Source organism: Schistocerca serialis, chromosome 5 (assembly GCF_023864345.2).
Source record: "Schistocerca serialis cubense isolate TAMUIC-IGC-003099 chromosome 5, iqSchSeri2.2, whole genome shotgun sequence".
Classification (NCBI taxonomy): domain Eukaryota; kingdom Metazoa; phylum Arthropoda; class Insecta; order Orthoptera; family Acrididae; genus Schistocerca; species Schistocerca serialis.
Genome location: NC_064642.1, coordinates 572,259,447 through 572,271,635, shown reverse-complemented (window position 1 = coordinate 572,271,635; position 12,189 = coordinate 572,259,447). Strand labels below are relative to the sequence as shown.

General features: G+C 36.9%; 1 protein-coding gene across 1 annotated transcript in view; it reads right to left on the bottom strand.

The window, feature by feature from the left end:
- LOC126482097 (dynein axonemal heavy chain 7-like) overlaps positions 1 to 12,189 on the bottom strand; it is a 482,833-nt gene that overhangs the window by 199,665 nt on the left and 270,979 nt on the right. The window contains exon 15 of the mRNA XM_050106073.1: positions 760 to 900. Within this exon, the coding sequence (XP_049962030.1) occupies positions 760 to 900 (141 nt within the window). The remainder of the gene's footprint in view (positions 1 to 759; positions 901 to 12,189) is intronic.

The window sequence follows — 12,189 nt, the reverse complement described above, 5'->3', positions numbered from 1 at the left end:
AAATGAAATTTGAGGCATTTCTGGGAGAAAATTTGGACAGCCATCATGACTAACATCAGAGCTACAAAAAATATGGCATGGAATTGAGTACCATTTTGATGTGTGCAGGGCAACAAATAAAGATCACATAAAAACCAGTTAAGGTAAGAAACAAAATCTTCATTTTTTCTCCTCCTCAGTTTGACATTTAAATTGTTTCATTATCTTGAACAGTTTCTCTGTAGCACTTGTTCAAAATAGCAGCACGTTACATAATGGTCAAATGCGGAGGAACTGTGTCTTGTGCATGGTCCTGTGGCCATACATATTCATTCAAATGAGAATGGCAACTCACTTTGCAGAATATATCCATACATGAGTAAACAAAAACATGAAACTATGTCCCAGTTTCAAAAAAGGTTACACATATTGTATCATCACATGAGAAAGTACATTCATCATTTAACAGGAGCAGAATTAAATAGATTAAGACAGTTATCTGCAAATGCTTCATCTTTTATTAACATCCATGGTGCATTTCAAGTGTGTTCTACAGTCTTAAGTTATAGTTGTAATGCCTCTTAAAGACAGTTATTCTAACATCCCAGTTTAAGAAATTTACACAATTACCATTCATAATTTATTTTCTGTGCTCTCTCTCTGCAGTCATCTTTAGGTACAATGCAATGATAAATCATTTAAAGATATGTATCATGTGACATTTAGTTCTTACTTGTACTGCTTACATTGGGTAAATATGGAACTTTCGTTTTTACTTACATCAAGATTCTGCTGCAGAGAATGAAAGAAAATGTCAACTTATCTCTTTCAAAGAGAGACTGAGATACTTGCTGATAAAGACTGATAGTGAATGTGTCGGTAAGCAGCTTCAGACGTTCCTCTATGCTCATTGAACCTAAGCTGAAGGCAGACAACAACAATAATTGTCATAAAATAACAGTAACTGTAAAAATAAATCTATCACAAGATATAAAAGTAGAATTAAATGGTCATCATTTTCAATATAATCTATTTCATATTTGTACATTAGCTCAATTATAATGCTAATATGCCCATGACTAAATTTTTTTACATATATTACATATAAATAAAATGATGTCATGTTATAAACAAGGTAAAGATTAATAACAGGCAATGAGTACATTCAAGTGCTCTCACCTACAATGGTTACAAGCAGTGCATCCATGCAAACCAATAACAACACCATGATGTAATTAGATAGCAAGTATAAGAAGAAGAAGAAGAAAAATAAGAAGAAAGAATACAAGTATATACTGAGTTAAATGCTTATACATCAGTGAACAACTTGAAATAATATAACAAGAGATAATTACTACTAAAACACAAACTGTAAAAGGTCATACAATTCAAATGTTTAAGTACCAGAAATACAATGACATTATGAGAAATCAGGATTCATCCACCTACAGACATTGGAATAAACCAATGTTGAAGGTTGAAAATTTGTAATGGACCAGGACTCAATTTTGGATGCTCCACTTCTCTAGAATGGTACCACAGAACAGACATAAAGTGAGAACAGCCCTGGGTACTTTCAGTGTGGATGCACCACATCTTACGAACCCCAGTGGGACTTGGTGAATGCTACGAGTACTGGGGCTAATTGATTGGTGTGTGTGTGTGTGGGGGGGGGGGGGGGTTGAGGGGAGGGGGGAACAGCTTGTGCTTGACAGGTTGAGAATTTGGGTTGCAGGGGAAGCACGTCGGGATGGATGAGACAGTTAAGGCAACTGATCTAGAAAACCAGAGCATCAGAGTTTGAGTCCCAGTCTGGCACAAATTTTCAACCTTCACCATTGATTTATTCCAATGCCCATCGGCAGCATAAGTCCTGATTTATAATAATATAGTTTCTTTATGGCTGCTGTATCAGCAGTGGTGTCTGTCTTGTCCAACGTTTCTGACAGAACAGACACCACGTAGCTATACAGAAATAGTTATTAGAACAGAAACATGTACATAATATGATGGTCTGAGTCAATTTGATAATTCCAAGTATTTTTAAATAAGATATCAAGCATCGGATAATATATAATAAGTTTCTCCATTCAGCATGCATCATTTATGGAGTTAATGTAATGGCATTGAAATTAAGACAGAAATAAGTTGTTGTTATGTACACAAATTAACTGGCATTGAGAAGAAGAAAATTAAATGAAAATGAAAATAAAATTATACCGAAAAATCCAGGCTAGAATGTAGCAACATTATGAAAAGGATAGTTGCTATTCACCATGTAGTGGAGATGCTGAGTCACAGATGGATACAACAAACAATTGTCAAAAAATAAGCTTTCACCAACAAGGCCTTTGTCAAAAATAGAGAACAGACACACACACAAACACTCATACAAATACAGCAGGCTTCAGCTGCCAGAGACTGCAGTCATGTGTGTGTGAGCTGTATTTGCATGATTTGCGTGTGTGTGTGTGTGTGTGTGTGTGTGTGTGTGTGTGTGTGTGTGTCTGTCTGTCTGTCTGTCTGTGTGTGCGTGTCTGTTGTCCATTTGTCCATTTTTGACAAAGGCCAAAGACCTTGTTGGCCGAAACCTTTTTTTTTTGTGAATGCCCTTTATGTTATGCCTATGTGTGACTCAGTATCTCTGCCATATGGTGAGTAGCAACTATCCTTTTATAATATTGTTAAAATTACACTGAAATTTTACATATAATGATAACAATATTTTTTGTAGTATTGATACAAAATGGTTCCATATTACATCTCTTATATGACTGCTCACTCTTGTATAATAAAAATACAAGCAGGTAGAAATTGTTATCTCCAGTGATGTACCATCGTATGGTCAACAGTGGTTCAATACCTTTGGGAAAGTATCTTAGAATTATAGATCATCTAATGATAGAAATGATGCAGGCAAAAGTTCAGTCTGTAACCTTAATTACGCAAATGTCAATGACATTAGGTAGATTGCTGAGAATGTTCCTCATGTTAATTGGAAGACTGCATCACTTTTTGAGGTTTATGATAATCCCTGGATGAAGTGCACTGTGGAATAAGTTAATGTAGTATTAGGAAAATAAAGCAGTGGAGAGGGCTGTTTACACATAGGTGGGAGTGAAGATAACCCCTCACTCTGTCACATCATAAGGAGCGTGGTTTGCAACTGAATGGTTCTGGCCAAAGCTTAATGCCAGAAGCAAAATCCAGCCTGTCTCACTAATTTACATTGTGTTCTTTACAGTTTTGTTTAGCGTAAATAAATCTGAAGGTAAGAATAGTAAAATATGGTTAAAGCAAAAACAAAACTACAAACAAACTAAACTATTGCAACTTGGACAGATCAGTGGATTTTATATAAAAAACACTTATGGCCAACTGGACAAAGTGGTTGACTTGAGATTATCACAAACAATGAACTGAGATAAAGCTGAACTTGGAAATCTGCAGTGGGGAAATATTAATCTCTGATTATTTTGCAGTGAACTTAGATCAACCTTTAATATTTTTAACAGATCATGACAAGTTTAATTTCAGTCATTAGTTTGCAATCTCGTGACACAACAAAACAATGGGTGATTTCTAATATTCCAAAAATGTTGCAGTTTGAAACAATATTTTTCAACCTGTATGGTTTGGTTAAGGAGAATAATTGGCACTCTAAGTATTGAGTGCAGATAATAATTACTCCCATAAGAATTCTTGGAAATAATTCATAACTAATGTGAAAAAATTTAAAGGTACTTCACAGAGACTTAGCAGCAGAGTAAGAAAGATAAAATTGACCAAGCAATGGAAACTCCAGGTAGGAATAGCAACAATGTAGGAAAAGATAGATTGCTGCTTACTGTAAAGAAGACACATCAAGTTGCAAACAGGCACAAGTAGAAGACATTCATATACATACTCTTTTGGCCACAGCCTTCATCATTAAAGAGATTTGCGCGTGCACGCGCATTTCATCCACACACAATTGCCTGAGATGCTGGAGTTGGCAGTCATGTGTGCATGAGGTGTGCTTGCTCGTGTGTGTGTGTGTGTGTGTGTGTGTGTGTGTGTGTGTGTGTGTGTGTGCGTGCGTGCGTGCGTGCGTGTGTGTGTGTGTGTGAATGTTGTGTGTGTGTGTGTGTGTCTCTTTCTATCAACGAAGGCTGCTGTGGCTGAAAGCCAAATGAGAGTGTCTTTTAATCATGCCTGTCTGCAACTTGAAAAGTAAATTTGAGCTACTTGTAGTGAAAAGTGAAGTATATCAGGTTTGTCAACTGCCAATAATGACTGCATATATCTCACAAAAAAGCTCTCTAGGTTTGAACTGCATTAACTATACAATTCATATTAAATTTTTAACTACTATAGACGTCCTTATATTGCAATGACAGATTTCCAATGTGTTGATGAATAGAAAAAGTAAGCACTTGCAAGTCAACAAGGAAAATGCTAGAAGTAGTTCTCTCCCTTTGTCCTAGTGATGTCATATGAGGCTAATGCTTTGGAGGTCTGGGGTTCAAATGTAGGTCAGTTAAGGAATTTTTTCCCCTTATTACTTTTTTTTTTACTTTGGCTATGTGGCGTGTGGCGGAGGGCACTTTACGTGCCACTGTCATTACCTTCCTTTCCGGTTCCAGTTGCGTATGGTTCGCGGGAAGAACGACTGCCGGAAAGCCTCCGTCCATGCTCAAATCTCTCTAATTTTACATTTGTGATCTCCTCAGGAGATATAAGTAGGGGGAAGCAATATATTTGATACCTCATCCAGAAACGCACCCTCTCGAATGTGAAAACCACTAAGTTGCGTAATGTTTCTGAGTCCACATTAAACTGCAGTTGCCCAGTATCTGGATGGTTAAGTCTGTTAAGAGATCTGAGGAATGCATGAGTAGTCAATGCAAATGTATACCACTGCCACTCTCAGCATCAATACTTTCTTCATCACATATTAACAATGACTTTAAAAGATGCAAACTATTGAAACTTCCATCCAGAAAGCCACCAAAATCCACATAGAATGATCTGTAATGTTTATGTTCTCATCAAACTCAGCAAATTCTAATAACCTGACATAACACTACCATTATTCACAGTTTGTGATCACAGTCATGCCACCTAATGGCCAATGCCAGCTGAAGAACATTGTATGTTCTAGTACAATGGTTATAAAGATAAATACATCATCAGCACTACATTTTCAAACCACATCGTTTGAATACACCACATGCTGTTTTCCTAGCATTTTGTGGTGAGCAGCATTCTGGTTTCAAGTGTTGAGACTTATACTGTTTCTTTATCATTTCTTAACAGGGCTCTTTATTTTTTATTTTATCTTATTGCAAGTTCCGTTTACCCTGATCACAATGGAGTTGCAACAATATGGAACGCGTCAGTATTTTTACAATGTTAACTATAGAGAAGCACACAATATGGTTATTTCTAACAAGACTCATAGTAACAACATGGAATGCTAGAGAAAATAAAAACATATTACGTACATCAGAAGTAGTACTTATGTGTACACTTTCAAATTATCAACATGAAAGTATTTGAGCAACAATATAACACAACAGCAACAAATAGTTTACATTTATGCTTACATTGAATGGCTAACTCAGTTGTACAATAAAAACTTGCTCCTGTGCACTAAAAATTCATTAATTGAATAGAATGACTTTTTATTAGGTATTCCTTCAGTTTGCTCTTGAGCTTTGGTTTTCAGAAGCTAGACTTTTGATGACACTGGGTAGAACATTGTAAATTTTGATGCCTGTATAATTTACCCCTTTTGTACAAGGGTATAGTTTTACTGATTGTTATGAAAAGTCCTATTTTGACCTTGTGTTGTGATCATGATATTCAATATTGGTTTTGAAGAGTGAGTGGTTTTTATTAATGAAACATACAAGGGAGTATATGTACTGAGATACAATTGTAAATACCTGTAGATTCCTAAACAGATTCCAGCATGAATGCTTGGTTCCACACCACTCATGATGCATATAGCTCTCTTCTGGGCAATAAAAACTTTTTTTTGCCAAGGGCTGGTTGCCCCAAATATGATTCTGCAAGACAAAAGTGCATGGAAATACCTGTAATAAGCAGCTCTTATGGCATCCTTATGTGCGGTTGATGCAATTCTGCGTAAGGCAGATGTTGCAGAATGTAGCATTTTCCTAGATCAAGGATATTGTTGGACCAATTTAGTTTGCAATCTATGTACACACCCAGGAACTCAGCTCAGTTGACTTGCTTCATTTGTTGTCCATTACATTCTGTATTTATATCACCCAGTTTTTTATGTGGCATATGAAACTCTACATAATGAGTTTTTTTATATTCAGAGAGAGTCCACTACAGTTAAACCATTTCAGAATGTCATCAAATGGATTGTTTGCAGATGTTACCCGGTTGTTCCCTGTTGCTTTATCATCCAGAAGAGAAGTATCATCAGCAAATAGGGTGAACTTGCTCACTGGTGTGGTGCAGTGTGGGAGGTCATTTATAAATATAAGAGGTGCAGTGTGGGAGGTCATTTATAAATATAAGAAACAGTAAGAGTCAAAGTAGTGAGCCTTGAGGCACTCCAGTGTTGACTGTATCCCACTTGGATAAAGCTGGGATTCTATTACTGTCAGTAATTATTACCCTTTATATCCTATCTACATCTACATTTATACTCTGCAAGCCATCCAACGGCGTGTGGTGGAGGGCACTTTAGGTGCCACTGTCATTACCTCCCTTTCCAGTTCCAGTTGCGTATGGTTCGCGGGAAGAACGACTGCCGAAAAGCCTCCGCGCATGCTCAAATCTCTATAATTTTACATTCGTGATCTCCTCGGGAGGTATAAGTAAGGGGAAACAATATATTCAATACCTCATCCAGAAACGCACACTCTCGAAACCTGGACAGCAAGCTACACTGCGATGAAGAGTGCCTCTCTTGCAGAGTCTGCCACTTTAGTTTGCTAAACATCTCCGTAACGCTATCACGCTTTCCAAATAACCCTGTGACGAAACACGCTGCTCTTCTTTGGATGTTCTCTATCTCCTCCGTCAACCCGACCTGGTACGGATCCCACACTGATGAGCAATACTCAAGTATAGGTCGAACGAGTGTATTGTAAGCCACCTCCTTTGTTGATGGACTACATTTTCTAAGGACTCTCCCAATGAATCTCAACCTGGTACCCACCTTACCAACAATTAATTTTATATGATCATTCCACTTCAAATTGTTCTGTATGCATACTCCCAGATATTTTACAGAAGTAACTGCTACCAGTGTTTGTTCCGCAATCATATAATCATACAATAAAGGATCCTTCTTTCTATGTATTCGCAATATGTTACATTTGTCTGTGTTGAGGGTCAATTGCCACTCCCTGCACCAAGTGCCTATCCGCTGCAGATCTTCCTGCATTTCGCTACAATTTTCTAGTGCTGCAACTTCTCCGTATACTACAGCATCATCCGCGAAAAGCTGCATGGAAATTCCGACACTATCTACTAGGTCATTTATATATATTGTGAAAAGCAATGGTCCCATAACACTCTCCTGTGGCACACCAGAGGTTACTTTAATGTCTGTAGACGTCTCTCTATCTGTAAGGTAGGATTTAATCCATGTCCCCATTACTCCATTTAACCCATAGTAATTTGCTTTATTTAGCAGAATTTCATGGTTGACACAGTCAAAAGCCTCAGATAGGTCACATAGGACTCCAATTGGTGCCAATGTTCTGTTAATAGATTCAAGAATTTGATCAGTGAAAGGGAATATAGCATCATCAATTGATAGGCCTTGCCTGATACCAAACTGACATTGACTGAGAACGTTACGGCTGTTCAGGTGATTAACAATTCTCCTGAATACTGGTTTCTCAAGGACCTTTGAAAAACTTGTTAGCTGGCATACTAGGCGGTAGTTTGTTACATCAGTTTTTTCACCCTTCTTGAAAATTGGTTACACACAGGCATATTTTAATCGAAGTGGAACAATACCTTGTTTTAGGGCTTTGTTAAAAATGTGACACAAGACTGCATTTATATAGCCATGACAGTGCTTGAGTATCTTAGTTAAAATATTATCAACCCCACAAGAGTTTTTTGACATCATCTCTCTGATTGTCTTATTAATCTCACTAATTGTTATGGGGATTATCTGCCTCTAGCATTGTTAGCTTTATGCAAAAGGTCTATCACATCTCTCACTGAGCCTTCACAGTCAGTTTTTTCAGCAGCTCTTAAAAAATGTTTATTGAAGACATCAGTAACTTCATCAGTATTTTTTACAGTATTTCCATCCTGAATTAATTCTGTCAGTGATGTACTCTACATTTTAACCACTCTCCCTTTTTATAGCTTGCCAGATGGTTTTTGATTTATTATTTGAGTTATCAATTCCAGACATTATGTACATAGTTTTGGATTATTTTATTAACCTTTTTAAAATATTACAATACACTCTATAGTTCCCCTTTTTGATGGGAACATTAGATAGTGTTATGGATTCATATAAATTTCTTTTTGTTCTACAGGAAAATCTGATCTCTAGTAATCCAGGGTTTCCATTTTGCAGCCTGAAGATTGTTTCTTAAGATTATTTCTGGAAATACAGCTTCAAACAATGACATAAACTCATTAGAGAACAGACTAAGTTTTTCATTAATATTCCTCTCCATAAATACAGGGTCCAGTCAATCTGCTGTAAGAGATGGTTGAAGATTTCTAAGTTATCATTATTGACTGGCCTGGCAGTTTCAAAGGAGTGTTTTAGCTTCTCATACAGTTTGATATCATTTTCTGTAAGCAGCTGACCATCATGATCTGACAGACCATTGAGAATTTGACTTACAATAATGCTGCTGCTTCTTTATCTGTCCAGGAATATATAGTCAGTAAGGCTATTACAAGTACTAGTTACTCTAGTGGGAAAGTTAACTACTGAAATTAGGTAAAATGATTCCATCAGGTTCTCTGGTTCTCTTCTGCTGTTATTTGTAGTTAAGAAGTTAATATTAAAATCACGCAAAATAATTAAATCCTTGTGTTTTGAATATATTTGGTTCAAAAGTTGTTTCATATGGTTTAGAAAGATACAAATTTTCCCTGTGGGAGCCCTGTAAACTGCCAGAATTACAACTGACTTATTATTTGCATAAATTCCTGTTCCACAGATTTTGAAGTGAGCATCTACACTGCAAGTATTTACATCTAGGGATTTATATTTTACATTAGTTTCAACATAGATTTCAGTCCTTCCTTTCTCCATTATAGTTCTACAATATCTAGCTGCTAATGAATATGCATCAATTTCAGGCATTTCAGTTCCATTTGTCTTTTCACATGGTGTTCTGTAAGATATATTACTTGTGCATGGTTTACAGATTCAATGTCATTAATTTCAAGATTTAGAAGCTCTACTTTGCTTCTGAGACCATTGATGCTTTGGTGGACCACACAGAGTTTACTGCCACTGGTATTTCTTGGTTTGTTGCTACATTTCGATAGCTTAGCATCTCCCTTTAAACTCAGACTGTGTGGAAAATTATTACACCTCAGATTATCACCACTCTTAAGACTTAGCCTAAAAAAGCCTTAGAAACTGATTATTTCAATCTGTTTCAGCTATACAGAAGTTTCTTCAAGAAGTTTCAGACTGGTTTTGCTTATTTACGAACTGAAGCATCAATAATAAAAGCTTTGAATCTACAATGTACATGTAATATCTGCCATCAAAGAGTGATAATAATTTCAGTAACTGATTTAGTGGTGTTAACAAGTGTTTTCATGCTAACTTGGATCAACACTGAATCTCATACAATTGATTCATGGTTGTGCTAAACAACACACAGAATTTGTGTGGGGAAAGAATTTGTGGTGGGTTCAGTTTTTGCACAAAGATCAGCACTGATCTGCAGTAAGTGTTGTTTATATGACTGGCCTTAAGTGTCTTCCTTCAAAGCATCAGGACATTCATTAATAAAGAGGGTGAATTTTGCACATACGTAAAGGAAAATGATGTATGAGATAGAACAGCAGCAGATGTGCTGTACATCTCAGGACATCCAATAGAAATCTTTGGAACTAAATAAATTCATCTCGAAAGATGCAACCAATCTCATAGTACTTGAGAACAAGTAACAAGAAGGTGGGAATAGGTTATATACGCAAGAAACAGAGATAATTCAAATACCCACTAGGCAGATGGATATTGTTTTGAACAAGCCTCTGCATTCTGTGCTACAATTGTGGGTCATTCATTATACAAGTTTATAGTACTGACAGTCTGTATGTCAGCAGTAGCAAACATCTTAAGCTACATACAACAGATAGAGAAAGTGTGATAAGGCTATGGTAACTTCTGCGTTTTCTTCTGCCACACAGCACTAACTTATAACACATAAGAGTTGTTGATGCCCAGCTAAGGATTACTTGCCAGAGTAAAATTCCCTAAATGGGATGAAGGACATGTTGGAACAGCTGCAGTCAGTTTGTTTTTAGATCCTATAACCTTTAGTTATTTAAATGTAAAACATATATCCTATAGTTTATGTGACCACAATAATCAAACTTTAATTATAAAATACACTGACCAATTAGGTACAAATATAAGGAGAAAATAACTGAATCATAGAATCACAAAAAATAACTCCATTAAAGTAAACCTGTAGAGAAACTGTGAGTAGAGTTCTGGGTAGAGATTTATAAAGTAGACAGTGTAAACGAAACATTTCATTATTTTTTAAATACATTCTCACATTACAGGTCTATTTTCCGTCTAAATGAACAAGAGTGAAACTGAAAAATGGGAAGGACAATGGACAGGTATCTACAAGAACTAAGTAAAATCAGTTTGGAACACTATTAAAAAAGAAACACACAAAAATTGGAATCCAAATGGAATTAAACCCCAGGAAATTTGCTCTGGCACACTTCATTTATGACTTGTTGACACTATCAGCTAACTTTACAAAGACTAGTAAACAACTGTAGCCAGATGCATTGGATTTCCTTTTGAAGACAGCATGCACCACCAATAGACATTGGTTTCAAAAGTGCATTTACATCTACAACTACATATGGGGTCACATGTTATCAAAAAGCAGCAGCATCCCTTGTTGCTCACCATTACACAATGGTGGTTTTTGACAGACATGCTGCCCCATACATATTATTCATTATGTGATGGATGTCTACCAGTGTTTATCCCTCATCAGCCAAAAAAGAATAAGAAGATGTTGGCACTATTTGGATGCATTTGGTAGTAACATTGCTGTAGTTCACATTTCTACATTCACCACAGATACATCAGAAAGACACAAATGCCACACTAATCCCCTGTCTATGTGCCAGTGCTTATATACTCATATGCCTGCATCGGAGCCATGCTGCATCACATATATACTGCAGCCATACCTCCACATGGAAACTTTTAGATATTATACACTGTAGTACAGATGAAATAAGAAATAATTGTCCTAGCAGAGCAAACAACAAGTTGCAGCCATTGACTACCATAAACGGAAGGCATTATGCATTACACTTAAATCCAACTAGACTCTATAAATTCCTAGATATGGACCTTATAATTCTATTTGACAGAATCTTGTGCAGTGAAATGTTTAAACAATACCAGAGAAGGAAAGTTGCTACTCACCATATAGTAGAGGTGCTGAGTCGCGATAGTCACGATAAAAAGTTTCACACAATTAAAGCTTTGGGCCATAAAGGCCTTCGTGAGCAGTAGACACACACACACACACACACACACACACACACACACACACACACACACACACACACACACCTCACATAAACACATGGGATAGGTCTTGCATCTATGTCGATTACAGGGGTATGAGCCATGAAGTAAGGGATTGGGGGTTGTGTAAGGATGGATGAGTATATTGTGTAGTTTCGGTGGATGGTGGAATACCAAGGTAGGAGGGGTGGGAAAGATAGTGGGCAGGACATTTCTCATTTCAGGGCATGACAAGAGGTATTCAAAACCCTGGCGGAGAATGTAAATCAGTTGCTCCAGCCTTGGATGGTACTGAGTTATGAGGGGAATGCTCCTCTGTGGCTAGACTATGGGACTTTGGGAGGTGGTGGGAGACTGGAAAGATAAGGCACGAGAAATTTGTTTTTGTACAAGGATGGGAGGATAATTATGGTCAGTGAAGGGTTCAGTGAGACCCTCAGTATATTTTGAGAGGG